The 20,075-nt window shown below is 51.5% G+C and overlaps 1 protein-coding gene across 1 annotated transcript in view; it reads right to left on the bottom strand.

The window, feature by feature from the left end:
* Positions 1-14,991: 14,991 nt before the first annotated feature.
* Positions 14,992-20,075, bottom strand: part of SLCO3A1 (solute carrier organic anion transporter family member 3A1) — a 102,410-nt gene continuing 97,326 nt past the window's right edge. The window contains exon 11 of the mRNA XM_036411826.2: positions 14,992-15,561. Coding sequence (XP_036267719.1) covers positions 15,479-15,561 — 83 coding nt within the window. The 3' untranslated portion in view covers positions 14,992-15,478. The remainder of the gene's footprint in view (positions 15,562-20,075) is intronic.

Here is a 20,075-nt window from a genome sequence, read left to right as displayed (position 1 = left end):
GCTGGCCAGTGCACGTGCCTGCAGTGGGGGCTCATGGGTAATTTCTAGGCAATGGACTTCGGTCACCTCCAGCATGGTTTAATGGGCGCCTTCTTTCTGTCTAAGCGAGCCAGGGACATTTACTTACCCTTTCAAACCAAAGCGGGTTTAAGCGAGGAGTCATTTCAAAGATCAGTTTTGAAATGGTCGTTGGTGAAAAGCAGCTGGTGTGGGTGGGAGACGGAGGGCGATGGTAGAAACAGAATTGGGTTTTTATGAAAAATGCCGCTGCCTAAGGAGACAGAGCGATTAGCAGGGGATGAGTGATGCAGCCTGCGCATCACCTCTCCCTGGCAGGCAAAGCTCCAGAGCGCCCCCTGTGCCTGTCTTTCTGCCCCCCCATCAGCACTGGGCACTGAGGGGACACCCCCAAACGGCTCCCTGACCCCACCCCCACAAATATCTCAAAGTAAAAAACAAAAAGCAGACAACGGCTGGCCTCTCCCTTTATAGACTGGGAAGTTCTTTGAAGAAAGAACAAAGGGGACACTCTACCTTAGGCTGCTGCGCCCCTTCTGGCCCACCTCCCCGGCCCCCCATTAGGGGAAAATAACCCTTGATTTGGCTCTCTGGCCCCATTGAGTGTGGCTCTTCCACAAAATACCACGGCCTAGGTGAGTCTGTGTTGAAGAAGTGGCATTAGAAGAAGTTTCAGTTTAAAAAATGTGGCTCTCCAAAGAAATGTCAATCGTTGGGCTATTGATATTTGGCCCTGTGGACTGATGAGTTTGCTGACCAGTGGGCTAGGCCATTGTGGTTGGTACCCGGCCCCAGCCTCCCGCTGACCCATCTCTACCCCTGGGGTTATAAAGGGAAGAGGGGCCCAGAGGTGGGGGGTGGGGGTGGGAAGTTGTATCTCAGAGGCCTAGGGCCGTGGTCTGCAAGCGAGCGAGCGAGCTCGGATGGGTGGGGGTGGGGGAACAGGAGCGTCAGGTGAACGACGGGATTGAGTACCACTCACTGCTTGGCACTTCTCTTTTGACTTGGATTTTGTAACTATGTCAAGTGTCTGTCGCACGGATAAGTGTTTTCTCATGATCATCTCACCTACGTTATTATTACTTTTCAAACTCACCAAAAAGTATTTTTCCCACTGATTTTTAGAGAAAGTGGGAGGGAAGTGGGGGAGGAAGGAGGAGAAGGAGAGAGAGAGAGAGAGAGAGAGAGAGAGAGAGAGAGAGAGAGAGAGAGAGAGAAACATCGATGTGAGAGAGACACGTTGATGGGTTGCCTCCAGCACGTGCCCGGACCAGGGCTGGGGATCGAATCTGCAACTGAGGTACAGGCCCTTTAGCAAGGAATTGAACCCGGGACCCTTTGGTCTGTGAGCAACGCTCTAACCACTGAGAACCCTGCCTAGGACTTATCTCTATTACTTGGTATACATAATGAGGGAATTAGGGGAAACGAACACAGAGCATGCAGGCAGAGGCCACACTGCAAAATGAGTCCAGGCCAGCCCAGCACAGAAGGACATGGCATCGGACTGGCTGGCAGGACTTCTGGGCCCACATGATGCCACACGCTCTGCGCTGCCCCGTGCCGTCCTTCCTGGGAACGGACAGATGCTGGTGTGCCCCCGAAGCTCGGGCTGCCTCTTGGATCCGGTCCCTCCCGCCGTGGAGGACAGCCACACAGAGCCCTTTCCAGGCGCTCGCGAGGATTTAATTCAATCTGACAGCTATTTAAAAAACCACTAACGGGAGACCTCAACCTCAGTTCCCGTCTATTTTTCTTCCTGCTTTGAAAGGTTAACCGCAAACCTAACTCCTCTCTCAGCCCCAGAACCGTATTCGTCATGAGTAGGCCACGGGGACAGCCCTCCCGCTCCCATGAATGAACCCCCTGGTCTGCTCAGCTGACGGGGGCGGGGCGGGGGGGCAGCCACCTCCCATGACTTGGGAGCCAGCTCCGGGCGCCTGCAGCATGTGCACCTCTGGGGCCAGGGTGCATTCGGGCTGACGCTCAATGCCACTCAGCCCCTGATGGCCAGAATAGGACAATGGTCAGCAAACTGTGGCTCTCGAGCCACATGCGGCTCTTTGGCCCCCTGAGTGTGGCTCTTCCACAAAATACCACGGCCTAGGCGAGTCTATGTTGAAGAAGTGGCGTTAGAAGAAGTTTCGGTTTAAAACATGTGGCTCTCCAAAGAAATTTCAATCGTTGTGCTGTTGATATTTGGCTCTGTGGACTCATGAGTTTGCCGACCACTGGATAGGACACCCCTTAGGGTTCCTGGAATAGAGGCTCCCAAAACACCAGTGCTAGATAGGGTGGGAGAGGCTTTGGCATAGAATTGCTCTGAGGTGGCTGGGCCATGTGTGGTCCAGGGATAAAATGACCTAAGAACAAGACTATTTCCCTTCTTCTTCCTCCTCTTCTTCCTCCTCCTCCTATTCTTCTTCTTCTTCTTCTTCTTCTTCTTCTTCTTCTTCTTCTTCTTCTTCTTCTTTATTGATTTCAGAGAGGACAGGAGAGGGAGAGAGAGAGAAACATCCGTGATGAGAGAGAATCATGGATCGGCTGCCTCCAGCACGCCCCCTACTGAGGATCGAACCCACAACCTGGGCCTGTGCCCTGACTGGGAATCGAACTGTGACCTCCTGGTTCATAGGTCGATGCTCAGCCACTAATACACACTGGCCGGCAGAACCAGACCATTTCCACACTGGATTCAGCTCGGGGCTGATAACGTATTAACCAAGGAAATAAGAAGTAACAAACCTTTAAGCATTTTTTTTTTTAAAGATTTTCTTATGCATAGCATTTTCTTACCACATAGACAAAATCATCCCATCTTTTCAAAATGCCACGCTCTGTGTTGATTACTTAGCTGGATGCATCTGTGAGCGCTTTCACATTCACGGGTGCTCGGAACTCGGTTTTTTTTAAAAAGGCGATTGTTGGATGATTAGGTTGTTGCCAGTTTTCCATGAGAATAAATAAAGTGACGAAAGGCCGTGTTGTGCATCCCATGTCTTCTGTGTGTTTGCCTTTTAGTTTTGTTCCTGTAGGTTTATGGATACGCAAGAGTGTTACATTTTAAGCGGTCACACCTAACAATCTGTTCCTTTATCATCTCTACTCTTGGTGTGCATCAGCTCCAGGGTTCTCAGGGACGAATGAGAGATGTCACACAGTTGTTTGTGTGTTGTTTTTTTTTAATGTATTTTATTGATTTTTTACAGAGAGGAAGGGAGAGGGATAGAGGGTTAGAAACATTGATGAGAGAGAAACATTAATCAGCTGCCTCCTGCACACCCCCTACTGGCCCTTGACTGGAATCGAACCTGGGGCCCTTCAGTCCACAGGCCGACGCTCTATCCACTGAGCCAAACCAGTTTGGGCTTACCCAGGGGTTTCTACGAGGACTTGAAATGCCTCTTGTTGAGACTATGACCTGCACATCCATGCAGGAAGGGAAGGTGATGGGAAGGGTTCATTTTCTCAGCAGCGCTGTCTTCTCCTGCATGTTTCTTAACAGCAGCATCAATCCGGATCATGGCAATGGCACCCTCAGTGTTCTTGTACAACAGAAGCAAGCGGTTGTTGAGTACCGGCCCCTGGCACTTGCTGTTGGGGAGATATACCATCAATGCAAAGAAAAACATGTTTATCTGCATATTCTGGAGCCAGGCCTCTCTTCCAGTGGATCGATAGTTGTAAAAAGGGCTATAAACAGGAGGACAAACAAGAATATCGCTGCCAGTCATAAAACTCAAGGAAAGTCAAAAGGCTATTGATTATGAAATAGAAATGGAAATCTTTCTTTTAATGAGCTATGTTGCATGTCTTCTGTCTTTAATCTATGGAACACTTAATTTTTTTTTTTATTTGCACTTGAAAAATGGCACAGTTAATTTACTGTCAGTGAAGGAAATTTAGGAAGTCCAAATGAAAAAAAAAAAAAAAAAAAGGAAAATATCATAAAATAACCACTATAGGTAACCACTCTTATCAACTTGTACATCTTTTTAAATACCCTTTTATCTGTATCCATATGTCCATCTGTCTTTTCTAAACAAATTGAGATCATGTTATCAATACATACAAGCATGGAGGCATGGAACAAATTGACATACCTAAATGTCAGCTTGGGGGGATGAGAAGAGATAAACCAAAAAACTCATATACTTATGTGCACAGCCTATGAAATGGGAGACAACTGTAATACTATAAAAAGTAACAAACACACACACACACACACACACACACACACACACTGGAGGCCCAGTGCATGGATTTCGTGCACATTGAAAGGGAATTAATTAGAAGGTAGCTAGCAGGGTAGGACTGGGTAAGTCGGACCAGACATGACCTGGAGCCAACCTCCCATGGTTCCTCCTGGGCCAGCCGCTCCTGGGGCAGCGCCAACACTTGAATGGCATCTGTAGAATGAGTGAGGTTCCTCCCGCAGGTAGGGTTGCTGGGCCTGGCCTGTGGGAATTGAACCCAAACCAGCTCTCTGACATCCCCCGAGGGGGTCCTCAATTGTGAGAGGGCACTCTGCAAAGTTGCTGTTGCTCAGCAGCTCCTACGTTGAAGTGTCTGCCCCCTGCTGGTCATTGTGCATCATAGCTACCAGCCGGTTGGCCAGTTGCTTAGGCTTTTATATATATAGATTTTTTATTTTTATTTATTTATTTGTTTGTTTGTTTATTTTTAAAATATATTTTATGTAGATTTTTTTTAAAAGTACCAATGTATCACTGCAAAATGTCGCTGAGCATCATTTGAAATTTTTGGTTGATAGTTGTTAAACTGAATGCTTGTGCTCTCCTCCCTACCCCCCATAAAAAATTCCTGTTACTGAAAAACGGTGTGGCTCAGTGGATAGAACAACTGCCTGCGGACTGACAGGTCCCAGGTTTGATTCCAGTTGGGGGCATGTGCCTTGGTTGAGGGCACATCCCCGATGGGGGGTGTGCAAGAGGCAGCTGGTCCATGTTTCTCTCTCATCGATGTTTCTGGTTTTCTATCCCTCTCCCTTCCTCTCTGTAAAAAAAAAAAATCAATAAAATATATTTTTAAAAAATTCCTATGTTGAAGCCCTACCAACCCAATATGGTGGTACCGGAAGGCAGGGTCTGTGGGAGATGCTTAGGTGTAGATGAGGTGTGAAAGGGGGAGTCCCATGATGGGGTCCGTACCTTTATAAGAAGGAGAGACCACAGAGCTTTCTGTCTCCTCCACACAGGAGGGCTCCGTCCACTCCAAGCCGGAGACAGGGTTCCCGCCAGCAGTGCAATCTGCCAGCCCTTTGCTTGGTTTTCAGACCCCGAAATAAATGTGAGGTAAATACCGTTATGAATGAGATGCACTCCCGCCCCCCACCGTTATATTTTCTAATTGACTTATTGGCATTGCCTGGATTTTCAGTCCCTACCCCCCTTTCCTCCGTCACCAGCTGCTCATCATGGATGTCAGGGAACATATAGGGAGCAGGTTCCTATTATTTTTTCCCCCCTATTGTTTTCCTAAAAGAGGGCTGAAGTAATAGAACAAAGGAAGGCTTCTCCGAGACAGACTTTCTTTCACCCATGAAATATTTATGATGACGCGTTGCCTAGCAATGGTCACCGGATCTGCCTGCACAGACGAGAGAGGGGAACTCGTGGGGAGCAGGGTGTGTGTGTGTGTGTGGGGGGGGGTTCCCCAGGAGACGCGGCGATGAGCAGAACTGGGCTGGTGAACATACACTCTGCTTCCCGCCCTGTCTCAGGCGGAGACAGCGTGTCCTGGGGAGGCGGTCGTGTTGGCCGGAATCTTGAACAGCTGGGCGAGAGGAGAACAGGAGGAAGACTTGAAGGAGATAAAAGGGAGACAGATTGTCAGGGAGCACTGATCCGTCGTGTAGCGAAATGTTTTATTTCCCCGTCTCTGCCCGGCGATGCACGTCCTGACAGCTCTGCCCTTGTCCCTGTCGGCGTGCCCGGGACTGGCTGTCAAGCTGCTGGGCTCATTAAAGTAACCCATGCCCCCTGGGCACAGGTCCTAGAATTAAGGATCCATTCTTATCAGGGGTGCTGGCCTCCAGGCATCAGGTCAGTCCCCAAAGAGAGGGCTAGGCTGGAAGGGCTCCTTTTAAAAAGGCGGAGTAGCCGAAACCAGTCTGGCTCAGTGGATAGAGCATCGGCCTGTGGACTGAAGGGTCCCGGGTTCAATTCCGGGCAAGGGCACGTACCTTGGTTGCGGGCACATCCCCAGTAGGAGGTGTGCAGGAGGCAGCTGATCAATGTTTCTCTCTCATCGATATTTATAACACTCTATTTCTTTCTCTTCCTCTCTGTAAAAAATCAATAAAATATATTTAAATAAATAAATAAAAAGGGGGAGTAGATTTCTTTTAGGGACGGTGAGTTCGCTCTAGGCACTTTCTCTGTGCTAACAGAGGAGGGAGCCTCTATCCCCCACCTGCGCCCTATTGGCGGTGCGGACAGAGTAGGAACTCCCATCCAGAAATGAAGATGGAGAACAGCTGGGCTGTCTCCCAAAGGACCCTGGGAAAACGTGCAGCTTATAAAAGCCGCTTGGAGAAGGTGGGCATGGTCCGTGGTGGAGGCAGCGGCCTGCCGGTGGCCGTGACGGTGAAGGGGGAGCAGAGGTTTAGCTGGGTAAGCGGAGTCCTCTCCGGGGGTCCCGTCGCTGCCAAGGGGGCCCAAGGAGACAGGGGTCTTGCTGGAGAGGACGCAGGTGCCCCGGGAGGGAATGGGGAGACTGTGGCAAAGCGGAGACGGGGCACTCCAGGGAGGGTGGCTCGGGGTGCGGCGCAGGAGTGGAGCCTGGGGCTGGGGGCGGGGGTCGTCCAGGCCTCTGCGAAATTGCCTGGTGTTTGCATTTTGGCAGCACGTTCAAATGTCCTTCCAGCTCCATGCCCGGGAGGGGAGCAGCTGGCAGCACTCGGCCTGAGAAGGGCCGCCATTAATAATTTTTGACTCGTGTTATTTGGGAGATCTCTCTCTGCTTTCCCTTGCTAAGAATTGTCACCTGGGGTGGGCCTCTGAGGGTCGCACCAACCTTGACAAACCCAAGGAGCTCAGTTCGGGAAGTCACTATTTTTTCCTTAAACATTTTTTATTTTTATTGATTTCAGAGAGGAAAAGGAAAGAGAGGTAAGAGAGGGAGGGAGAGGGTAAGAGAAGGAGGGAGAGAAAGGAAAAGAGAGGGGGAGAGAGAGAAACATCAAAGATGAGAGAGAATCATGGATCGGCTGCCTCCTGCACGCCATGCACCTGGGATGGAGCCTGCAACCCGGCCCTGTGCCCTTGACCGGGAATGGAACCGTGACCTCCTGGTTCATGGGTTGATGCTCAACCACTGAGCCACACCGCTGGGTGTCACTGTTCTTTGTGAGTTGCAAAGCTCATCTCGTCTCGGTCCTCGTCTGTCTGGCTTGCTTGCCCAGTAGGCAGCTCCGGAGCCCAGCTTGAGGCTCAGGGTCTCCGCGCTCTGACATGGGGAGAAGCAGGAGTAGCGTGCGAGGCGGTGACAGACCCTCCGGGGGTGAGGGAGCGCCCACCGATCGATGCGGGGTCCTCTCCGGGAGCTGAGGTCACTAGATGATTCCAGGAAGCTAAATGGCTTGTCTGTCGCTGAGCCCAGCACAAAGCTCTAACTCCCTTCACTCCCCCCAGCTGGATTAAGCTTCTAAAAATACCCCAGAGGCCGTACTCCACCTGCATGGAGGCCTGACCAGTTAACAGGCCTCAGCCCATTCCCGATGCTCAGCCTGGGCAACGTTTTCTTCTTGACAACCTGTCACCTGCCCCGAGTCAGCAGAGAGCTGATGGGCATTTGCTTTAGTCTGAGTGAAGGGCCGGCCAGCCAGCCTCCAACACCTGTGACTCCACCACACAAACTCCTCTGTTTGCGATCTGGGCCTTAATAGAGGGAAACCACACTTGCTTTTTTTATTTTTTATTTTATTTTAAATATATTTTATTGATTTCAGAGAGGAAGGGAGAGGGAGAGGGGGAGAGAAACATTCACGATGAGAGAGAATCATGGATCGGCTGCCTCCTACATGCCCCACACTAAGGATGGAGCCCAAAACGAGGGGTTGTGCCCTGACCTGGAATCCAACCGTGACCTCCTGGTTCATAGGTCAGTGCTCAACCACTGAGCCGCACCGGCCGGGCAAGAGAGACCACACTTTCATGGCAGCCCCTGAAAATAAGATCGGCAAGAACATCCTGATTTCTGGATGTTGGGACAGCATGGGGGTGGGGGCACTCCTCAGAGGCTGCAGGCTGTTCATTTATAAACCACTTTTGGGTAAAGCCTGAGTAGAAAGCTAAAGAAGCCCCCTTTAAGTTGATACTGTATAATATTCAGTAGGAAAACACATAAAATGGATAGCACACTCATCTATTCAATCTCCCTGTGAAGGGATGGAATGAGCCCCAGTGAAATATTAAAGTGAAGATGAATGAATTGCAGATGCTCTTTGCTTCTTTGACAACCCACAAACAGCTGGCACTGCATGAACACACTTTGACCAGATTTGTAGCAGTTAATCTTAAGTAGCATTTTTTCGCTGTGGGTGGAAAATTGGGGCTGACATGCTATTAAGCGTTCTACAATAAAATGGCCTTACGTGCTCTTCTACTTAGGATACCATAACTATGAACTTAAGTTATAACGGATATGATATTCTTTATTTTATTTTAACCCAGGGGATTTAATAAGGAAAAATTGATCCCCAAAATGTTGGCACAGGAAGAAGAGAAAATGAAGAAAATTGCGAAGTCAGTGATTGCAAGCGGCTGAGACGGGTCCCGGGACTGGAGCAAGAAAAGAGAGGAAGATGAACGTGTCTCCCATCACAGGCTGCGGTTACTGTCCTGCTGGAGGTAAGTCCTGTTTCTGGTACCTTAACATCACTTCTGAGAGCGTCTTTCAGCCGCTGGCTTCTCATTGGCTGATCATCCTGACATCACACAACAGCTCTTTAAATTACAGCTTCTCTGAATCATGATGAATAGTTCTGCACATTTTAAAATGCTTATGTCTATTTGTCTACTTTCTTTTCTTTTTAAAAAAAATATATTTTATTGATTTTTTTACAGAGAGTAAGGGAGAAGGATAGAGAGCTAGAAACATCAATGAGAGAGAAACATCTATCAGCTGCCTCCTGCATATCCTCTCCTGGGGATGTGCCCACAACCATGGTACATGCCCTTGACCGGAATCGAACCTGGGACCCTTGAGTCTGTAGGCTGATGCTCTATCCACTGAGCCACACCGGTTAGGGCTGTCTACTTTCTTAAAGAAATAATGTTAAATATAGGAAACATTTAGGCATAAAGATGCTCATTGCAATGTTATTTATAACAGTAGAACCAACTTAAATTCTTTTTAAAAAAATTTCTTTATTGATTAAGGTGTTACATATGTATCCTTACCCCCCCCCCCCATTTCTCCCTCCTGTCCCCCTTACTCATGCCCTCACCCCCATTGTCTGTGTCCATTGGCTAGGCTTATATACATGCATACAAGTCCTTCGGTTGATCTCTTCCCCTTACCCCCACCCTCCCCTACCTTCCCTCTGAGGTTTGATGGTCTGATCGTTAAATTCTTCTTCTTTTTTTTTTTTTTAAATATATTTTATTGATTTTTTACAGAGAGGAAGGGAGAGAGATAGAGAGTTAGAAACATCGATGAGAGAGAAACATTGACCAGCTGCCTCTTGCACACCCCCTACCGGGGATGTACCCGCAACCAATGTACATGCCCTTGACCGGAATCTTGCCTGGGACCTTTCAGTCCACAGACTTGACGCTCTACCACTGAGCCAAACCAGTTTCGGCCTGATCGTTAAATTCTTAATAGAGATGTTTTAAAGTAAAAAATAGAAATCGTTAAAAATGATAACCATAACAATTTTAGTAAAGTGAAAAGTGCTTATGTTTTATTGTTAACAATTTTTAAAAAGCCACAAAATTGAGCCAATGAAATTGCATATAGGTATAATCACACCTACTCATAGTCAGTAGTATTTACCACCTAGAATTGTGGCGAGGATTAAATGAAGGAATGTACTTGGGCCCTTACCAAAGTACTGGGCACACCGCAGCATCTGGTAAATGTTACCTCCTAGTTTTTTTAGACATGTGTGAATGTGTATGTAGTGGGGGGAAAAAAAGGTTAGGCAATAATTCTTTTAATTCCAGATATGGCTGGCTGATTTGCAGAAGGATTTTTCTACTTGTCTCTATTCTCCAAATACTTCACAGTGAAGCAACATTTCGATAGCTATCTATAATAATAAAAGGGGAATATGCTAATTAGACCAGACATCGTTCCAGAAAAAGCTGGGGCCGGAGGGAAGCCAGTGGAAGGAAAGCCTATTCTTGCACAAATTTTCGTGCATTGGGCCTCTAGTGGGGAAATAAAATGATATAAGCAAAAATAAAAGACAGGTCATCCTACGATTGGATTCCCACTTAACTGCGGACTTGCTCAGTGATGTTGGGCCAATCACTCAGCCTTACTGGGCCTTCGAAGATGAGACAGCTGGATGGAAGGAATGGTTTAGAGCTGTAGTCGACACACTGCAGCTCATGAGTCACTTCTTCAAAATAGACTCGCCCAGGCCATGGTATTTTGTGGAAGAGCCACACTCAAGGGGCCAAAGAGCCGCATGTGGCTCGCGAGCCGCAGTTTGCCGACCACGGGCCTAAGATATTTCATATCGTAACCTGGAATGGTGCGTGAAATGTTCTGGGTCTAGTTGGGATGGAACACAGCTTCTTCTTGTGATATTGATGGATGTCGTGTGGTCAATAAAAATCCGAGATTCCACAAACCGATCTTTGCAGGACTGTCTAGGGAGGGCCATCCTTGTGTCATATAAACCTGAGCAAATTACTGTCTTGACATTTCCTCTTTAGGCATAATTATGGCATGAGAATGGTCTGCAGCAGACATAAAAAACAGATTTTATCATGCCCTAGAAAGGAAAACATTACTTTAAACTAATGGCATTATTTTTCTGATTATCAAAGTAGTGTAATTTTTTTTAAATGTGAAAATGCCAGAAGATTTAAGAAAACGCTATTTTCAAAATAGAATAGCAAAGTCTTATTCAGTAGTCTTTTGAAAAAATATTTTTTTTTACTGATTTCAGAGAGGAAGAAAGAGGGAGAGAGAAAAACATGATGAGAGAGAATCATGGATCCGCTGCCTCCTGCACACCCCACACTGGGAATCGAGCCCGAAACCTAGGCGTGTGCCCTGGCTGGGCATCTAACTGGCAATCTCTTGGTTCATGGGACGATGCTCAACCATTGAGCAGCACTGGCCAGGCTAGTCTGGAAGTCATAATGGTTGTATTTCTTTACACACACACACACACACACACACTCACACACTCACACTCACACACACTCACACTCACATCCATATAGAATAATCTTCTTAAAATCATATATATATGTATATATATATATATTTGTGTATACACTATCAGCATCACACTGATATAGACTTTTCTATCCTTTTTTAATCTTTGCATGAAATATACTTGCCAAGGTCGTCATAAATGCTTCATAAATATTTTTAATGGCTAAATTGTGTATTAAGGTTGCTTCCGTTGCTCCGATATTGAAACGAACGCCATGATGAACTTCTTTATATATGTCTTTGTTTTCATTTTTGATTACTTCCTTGGGATCCATTCATAGGAGTAAAACTGCTATTTCCAAGAGGATGACATTTTTTTATAGCTCATGACAAATATTTGCAAATCATGTTCTAGAGAGCTTTAGCAAATTACATTGCCACCAATACTTTCTGAGAATATATGTCCTCCGGAATCCTCACAAACATGGACTATTCTTTTTTTTTTTAAACCCTTGTCGGTGGTAAATTGTGAAGAATAGTATCTCTCTGATATCTTACTTTTCATTTTTTATAAATACTGGGTCTGCATTTCCACCCACTTCTTTATGGACCATTTACTTCCTTTTTTTATGACGTGCTTGGCAATATATTTTCCTCTCTCTACTACATAATTTTTGGTTTTCCGATGTGGCCATACAATTTTGCATTCCCAACAGCCATGTAGGAAAGTTCATTTGTTTTACATCCTGACGGGTTCGCAATTAAAAAAAAAAATAAGCGTGGACATTCATTGTGATTTTCACGGGCATTTTCCTAATGACGAGTGGCGTTGAGGGTTGTTTTAGGGGTCTATTTCCCATCTACATCATCTTTATTGAAATCTTTTGTCCATTATTTTTTCTCTCCATTTTTTTACTAAGATATTATATGTGAACACATCTTACCATTGCCCCCCCCCTCCACTCCCATACATGCCCTCACCCCCTAGTGTTTTGCATCCATTGGTTATGCTTATATGCATGCATACAAGTCCTTCGGTTGATCTTCTTTTGTCCATTGTTATTGGCTCGGTTATTGGCTAGTTATTTTGAGAATATGTGTTCTGGGTACAGGTGCCCAGATGTGACACAAATATTTCCCCCCCCGTTTGTGGCAAGCCTTTGCATTCTCTCTGCAGCACGGTTTGCTGAGCAGATGTTTTTAGTAGGAGGACTGTGGTGTATTGCTTTTATCGAATGGAGCATATCTTTGGCGTGTGTCTTAGAGCTCTTTGAGTCACATGATCGTAATGATCCCATTTGTTTTTTGTCTAGAAATTTTACAGCTGTAAGTTGTACAGTTAACTCCATATCCACTTCTAGGCAATTAATTGTATGGTGTGAAGTATAGTTTGAGATTTTCTGGGGGGAAACAGTCGCCACCTGTTCCAAAAACATTTGAGCCCTAACCAGTTTGGCTCAGTGGATAGAGCATTGGCTTGCAGACTGAAAGGTCCCAGGTTTGATTCCGGTCAAGGGCATGTACCTTGGTTGTGAGCACATCCCTAGCAGGAGGCAGCTGATCAATGTTTCTCATTGATCTTTCTAACCATCTCTCCCTTCCTCTCTGTAAAAAAAAAAATCAATAAAATATATTTAAAAATAAAAATAAATACAAAAAGTTTTATACTTAATGATTTTAGAGAGGAAGAGAGATGGAAACATCAATGAGGAGGGAGAAATGTGGATCAGCTGCCTCCTGCAACACCCCACACTGGGGATGGAGCCCACACAACCTGAACATGTGCCCTGACCAGGAATCAAACCGTGACCTCCTGGTTCCTAGGCTGACGCTCACCCACTTGGCCACACCGGCCGGGCAAGCATTGTCATTATGAAGTGTGCGAGGCAGATCCTGTGTTTTCAAGGGGGAATAAAGAGACTGTGTTAGGGAGCAGGAGAAAGTCTCAGGCAAGAAACCCATATTGCTAGTCTATCCTGCTCAGCTTCAAAAAATAATTGGCGAGTGGAAAGAGCAGCCGACAAGCAATTAAAGTTTGAAATGTATTCAACGAGGGGAGAGGAGCCAGGAGCGTAGATCTGTGTTAAATGTTTATGGGCGTTTTAATAAATAACGCACGCTCCTCAGGAACAAACGCTAATAAAATAAATCCAGGAGGATGGTATGCTAGCCGGATTGGAGAATGCACAGCTACGGACCATTAATCCGAGGATTGGCAGAGCTAATGGCTCCCCACGCGGGAGTGTGGGTTTCTCAGAACCTCCGTTCACACAGATGTAACCTCCCACCTCCCCTAACCCTGCCTCTGAGGGACTCTCCTTCGCCCACAAGGTGTGACGTGGTCCTCAGAGGACCGGCCTCAGCAGGGAGGGTGCCCAAGCCCAGTGACCGCCGGAGCCGAGTTGGGTACCAGATGTTGCGTCACATGGCAACCAGTGGGCAGCTCCAGATGAAGCAGGGACTCCGTTTCCAAGGCCTGTGGCCAGAGGGAGGCGCTGACCCTGCCTTTGTCCCGAGCCCCGAGGCCGAGGGGAGCCCCCTCCCTCGGGGAGCAGCCAGGTCTTCCCGCTGCTTCAGCCTCTTTGCTGAGGACCGAGTGGAAGTGGCGTGTTCTTGGGGGCGCTCCGCCTGAGAGAATAAATCATGTTGCTTTGCAAGAAAAGTAAACAGTCACATAAATAACACAGCCAGGCTAGAAAAAAAAACAAAACAAAAAAAAACTCCCCATGATACCAACGGGCAGGGAACAGGGCTTTAAAGAGGTACCGGGCCCAAGCCCACTCCTCCCTGACCCTGACCCTGACCCTGACCCCGGGCCCCACCCACCTCGGAGCTGAGAGGGTGCCATCTTCACCCGATGGTAGCTGGACACGCTTTGATAGCAGCCGAGCTCAGCTGCAAAAGATGCAGGGCTGTCGGGGGGGAGAGCCCGGCTGGAGGGGACGTGAGTGAGAGGGCCCGAGGCCAGGGCTCCCCTTCCGAGGTCTGACACCCCGAAGACGCCAGTCTTCGCGCTCTGGTCTGCCTGCATATCGGGGTCGGGCATCTACCTGACCAGCTTGTCCACCGGAGGTTGCGGGGGGAGGGGGGGTGTTCTGGCCAGTGACCTGTGATGTGGGGAAGAGAGGCGATGAGAGAGGCCTGAGGATTGGGGGTGGCCAGGGTTTGTGGACCTGACAGGGGTGAGGGTGGGGGGAGGCCAAAGCCGGTGTTTCCTCTAAGAAGTGAGGCCGAAGTCAAAGCCCACAGGTTGTTCCTCATTCGGGGTGTAGGAGCACCCACCATGCACTGCGTTGTACTGTGGGCCTTGCCCGAGATAAAGGGGCCCCTGCTCTCCCAGGGTCAGAGATGGGGCGCAGCGGGAAGGATCAGCAGGCGATGGCTTATCACCCGTGCAGCGCAGGGGCCAGTGTGCCCATCTGACAGACGGCGACTCGGGCTCGGAGCAGGCCGATCGCTGGCCGGACACCACGCCAGGAGCTCGGGTGAGGATGGGAAAGGGTCACAGGCCAGGGACACGGCCCATGCATGGCCAGTGACCTTTTAGGAGTGTCCCTTCCTTTAAGGACGCGGAGAGGAGAGCAGAGACGGGAGCCTGAGACCGAGGACGAATTAAAATAGTGCTTTAATGTCACTGTCTGCGATCATACAGCACGTGCTTCGCCTCACGCCTCTCTACACGGCTCATCTAGAAAATAGAAGCTGCAAAAATACAGGAGGCATCTACAGAGCGTGTCCCTCCCCCCTGGGCGCGGGGACCGGGGACCCCGGGGGGAGTCCAGCCTCGGGGACTCAGGAAGGGCCGTGGGTGCCCAGGGCGGGAGGCATTCCGGAGGGGCGTTTGCTCAAGCGTGTCCTCCCCACGGGCGCCACAGAAGGGAGATGGGGGGCCAGGTCACCGTGCCTCGTCAGGGGCCCAGGGACGGGGCCTGCTGGGAGGGTTTGGAGGCCCCCTGAGCGCAGCCGCTCAGAGGACTGGGCACTGGCTGGGCACCGCCATGGGCCCCGGCTCAGGGCAGGGCGGAGCTGGCTAAGTCGCCTGCGGCCTGCGGGCCTGTGGGCGGCGGTGGCGGCTGCAGAGACGAGGGCCGGGCCCTCAGCTTCTCACAAAGGAGTCTTCGGAAGGTGACTGGGACCTGGGACAGGCCTTCTCGGTGTCAATGTCTCGGTACTCTGGGCCTGGGGGGAGGAAGAGCCAGAGGAGAAGAGAGGTCGGTCTTTTTCTAATTCTCCTACTTAAAAAACATAAATATATGTACCGATGTCAGAGAGGAAGGGAGCGGGGGGGGAGGGGGAGAGAGAAGCATCAGTGATGAGAGAGAATCATGGATGGGCTGCCTCCTGCTCGCCCCCCAATGGGGATGGAGCCCACAACCTGGGCCTGTGCCCTGACCCGGAATCGAACCGTGACCTCCTGGTTCACAGGGCGACGCTCAGCCACTGAGCCACTCGGGCTGCGCTCCTGCTTTTTTAGGCGTCAACACCAGCACTGTGGTTCTCCAGCAGGTGGACGAGACGGAAGCCATGTCAGTGAAATGCTGGGTTTTGCTCTGTGACCCCGAGGACATAGGGTCCAGGCCCGGAGACCCGTCTGAGCTGTGTCTCCCTGAGGCGTGTTCGCCTGCATGGCGGTACCCACGGGGGGGTGGCTAAGAGGTCAGGAACGCACCCTCCTCCCAGGTCAGTCAGCAGGGACCGGCCTCCCGAGGTGACCGCGGAGACACTGTGTCCCCCTGTGGACCGGCTCTCAGCCACCCGCCTTCAGGCGCCGAGGGACCATCTCCCTGGAGCTCAGTCTCCGAGCCCACAAAGGGGCCTTGGCTTCGCTTACAGGGAACTGGGAACCTGCTCGGGAGGGCTTCGGAGCTGCGTGGGGCTCGCCGTGGCCGGCACAGTGGCCACAGACGGCCCTGCCCATTCGCCTGTCCTGCAGGTGGGACACCAGGTGACGGGGTGGACACGCCTCTGTGGTCCTCAGGACGTGGCAGCTGAGGTCCGGCCTACAGGACAGCCGCCCTGCACCTCCCAGGCTCAAGTTCTCAGTCGGGGTTCTGCCCATGACCTGGGGCAGGCAATGGGGGCTGGGATGGGAGCAGGGGTGTGTATGCGCAGTTAGAATGAGGCGGAGGGGTGTCCGGTGGCGGATTCGGATTCGGCCAAGGTGGGAGAGTGAGGGAGTGTGCTCTGATCGTGCCCGTGTTTATTGACTAAAGTAAAAAAAAAAAAGTTTTTATTGTAGACTAGAGGCCCAGTGCACAAAATTTATGCACTGGTAGGGTTCCTAGCGATTGCTGGCTGCCTTCCCCCAGCTGCCCGTCACCTCCTTCCTTCCCCTGGCTGTCCCCACCCCCTGGTGGAACTCCTGGCCGAGGGAACAATTTGCATCCTACGCTTTTATTATATATAGGATGTCTGTGTCCATAGGCCACATGTGGTTGAGTTTTCTCCCCCGGCTCTGGGCTCGTTTCCCTGCGAAAGTCTAGGCTTGGGTGGGGTGTTCCTGGTCGTGGGGGCCTCGCTGGCCTCACTGACGTTCCTCAGTCAGCGCCGCGCCCCCACTTTGGTGGCCGGTCCCCCCGCCCAGTCACCTGTCCGTCTGCTCCGAGTCCCCAGGTTGGAGGCCACGACATGAAACAGAATCGGGCAGGCCTGGCGCTGGCCCTCGGGGACTTTGTCACCAGCTCCGTGGCCGGGGGAGGCTGAGGCTACTGGGCCTTCGGGTGCAGGTCTGCACGTGGGTAAATGCCACCTACCGCAGAGGCTGCTGGGAGCGTCGCCCCGTGGCACCGGCTGTCCATGAACTCGAGTCCCCGCCCCTTCCCTCCGTCTGGGGCCGGACGAGAGTTTCTGTGCTAACGGGGTTTCTCTCGTGACACTTCCTACGTCTACGTGTAAGGTCCAGTCCCATCTGTGACCTGTGACCTCAGGGGAGCGCTTCTGGGAGTCGCCTGAGGTGGAGGAGACGTGATTTGGGGGGGGGTCACGTGGTGGTGTGGTCTCAGCCTCTAGGACCGATGGGAACCCTCCAGAAAACGGGCCCCGTTGTCCCATCGGCCCCAGTAAAAAGGGCATGCTAGCTCTAGCAACAGCTTGGAATATTTCCCATTAAGGCCTTGGTCCGCAAACCTTGGCTCAGGAGCCACATGCGGCTCTTTGGCCCCTTGAGTGTGGCTCTTCCACAAAATGCCACGGCCTGGGCGAGTCTGTTTTGAAGAAGTGGCGTTAGAAGAAGTTTAAGTGTAAAAAAATGTGGCTCTCAGAAGAAATTTTAATCATTGTACTGTTGATATTTGGCTCTGTGGACTAATGGCTTTGCCGACCACTGCCTTAAGGTAATCCTCAACCATTGATGGTTGGCCTGAGTCGTCAATGCAAACACAGAAATGTCTAAGGACTGTTTCTAGAAGCCTGGCACCTGGTAATGGAGGGAGATGGTCAAGCAGGGGCCACGTCGGTGTGACTGAGGCCTTGGCCAGCAGCGCACACCTGAGGTCAAGGGCGTGGCCAGGCAGGGAGGTCTGGGTTTGCGGGAGCTGGGGCAACGAGACCTTTCTGAGGGTGACTCCCCGCACCTTGCTGCTCAGAAGGGAGAGATCTCCCGCCTCCCCCTCACCCCATAAATGGACCCCTGGGCTCTGCGGGGAGACGCTGGCCCTATGGTTCCATTTGGGGCCTGTGCGAGGGGGGGGAGGGGTTGTGCGCCCCACAGCCCGTCAGAGCCAGAGTTTTCCTGTCAGTCCATCCCTGCGGCAGGGTGTGTGTGGGGGGTCCCTCTGTCTTGCGGAGCAGGGAGTGGTGCCCAGGAGGATCAGAGCGTGGGCTTGGGGTTCGTGGCCCTGGGTCCGAGTCCTCACTCTGCCTGGCCACCTGGAGCCCATGGGGGAAGCTTCTCGGGCCTCACGCTCCTCTCTCACAGGCTGACGTTTGTCACGGCTCCTGGCTCGGGGGGCACCGTTGAGGTCCCATGAGTTAATGTGGGCGGGCAGGGGGGAAGCCCTGGGATTAGTGTCCCTCAGTCCTGACCATCTCCTCGCTTTACGGGCCGATGCTTCGTGCCGGCGGGAAGGAGGCGGGAGAGGAAGTGCTGGTCAGTGCCTCTGTCCGCTCTTCCTTTCCTGTGTCTGCACGTCCCGCCCTCGCCCCTCCCACCCGTTCAAACAGGACGATGAACCCTGACAAGAAGGGACCACTCACCTCACTGCTGGGGGACAGGACCCCGAGCTAGACCCCCGGGTCAGGAGTGTCCGAGTTGGAGGTCACCTGGCCAGGACTCTTCCCGAGCCGACCTCGGCTGCCCGAGCCCCCTGCATGACCCCCCGCTGCCTCAGACTTGGTTTCTAGACCCCCAGGCCTACCTGGTTCGCCACATCAGGACCAGATCACACCCTCCTGCCCCAGACAGACAGACAGACAGACGCCAGCTCTTGGTAGTCTTCTGTTGCTTTAGTGTTCAGGTCTGTGTGGCTCCTTGAACTGTGACCTCTTAGCAGACAGGACCATGTTTTGTTTTGTTTTGAACCTTTGTGTCTGGTCCAGCCACATTCTCGTAAAGGAACGAAGGAATGTGTACGTGCTTAGGAAACATCCCAGCTGGTCCGGGCCGGCTGCTCAGTGGTTAGAGCGCCAGCCCCTGGCCTGCAGGGTCTCAGGTTCGATCTGGTCTAGGGCACGTACCTTGGTTGCAGGCTCGATCCCCAGGGCCTGGTGAGGGCACGTGTGGGAGGCAACCGATCGATGCGTCTCTCTCACATCCACGTTTCTCTCTCTCTCTCTTCCCCTCCCTTCCATGATCTCTAGGAATCATGGGAAAACATCCTGGGGTGAGGACGTGGCACCCCACCGGGTGCTCTCTGAGTGTCTGTCCATCTCCACGGCAGCACAGATGTCTGGGGTGCGGGGTGCCGGCTTTCCTGAGTCCCCTTTAGGCTTTCCGCCTCGTGTGGTGCCTGCTGTGGTGGCCAAGCCCTCTGAGGTCACGACCGGGGTGGGGAGCGGATGTGGGGGTCGCTGTGCCCACGCAGGAGCTGCCCGGGTGATGCTGGGCAGCGGCATCCGGACAGAAGGCCCTTCTCTGCCTGTCCCCAGCCGGAGCCGTCTCACGGCTTCACCGCCAGCCCTGTCGTTCCCAGCGGGACTGGGACCAGAGGCTTCCTTGGGGCCAGTGGCTCTGCGATGCATCAGGCCTGCAGCTGCAGAGCCCGGACGGAGCAGGGAGGGTGAGGACCATGGACGAGAGGACACGGGCGACATTTATGCCCCAAGTGAGTTCTCTAGGTGGATTGAATGTCAGGAGCATCCTCTCTCGGGAAGCTGGCGCCTCTTAGGGACCTGAGCTGGATTCCCGCCTAGAGCATAGCCGGGTTGTGGCTGAGGGCAGGCCATCGAGACGGCGGTGGGTAGACTCAGAGGAGCCCTGAAGCCCTACTGTGTGTCCGATATGTGCTCTTGGCTTCTCGACAGATACCTGCTTTTCCCACGCTGTCAAAATAGGTGCGTGCAGCAGGCGGATGGGGACTGGGGCGCCTGAGGCAGGGGCAGGGAGGCAGGGAGGTGGGGTATCGGGGGGAGGGGGGAGAAGGTGGGGGCTGCTGCCCAGCCAACCTCAGGAGCCGTCTGGAGAGGAAGCTTCGCGCTGCAGAGAGGTGAGAGCGGCAGGTGCATGAGGGCACACGCCTGCCTTCCTGCTCGGAGGA

Source organism: Pipistrellus kuhlii, unplaced genomic scaffold (genome assembly GCF_014108245.1).
Source record: "Pipistrellus kuhlii isolate mPipKuh1 unplaced genomic scaffold, mPipKuh1.p scaffold_m20_p_42, whole genome shotgun sequence".
In the NCBI taxonomy this organism is placed as follows: domain Eukaryota; kingdom Metazoa; phylum Chordata; class Mammalia; order Chiroptera; family Vespertilionidae; genus Pipistrellus; species Pipistrellus kuhlii.
This window is presented reverse-complemented; position numbering and strand designations above follow the sequence as displayed.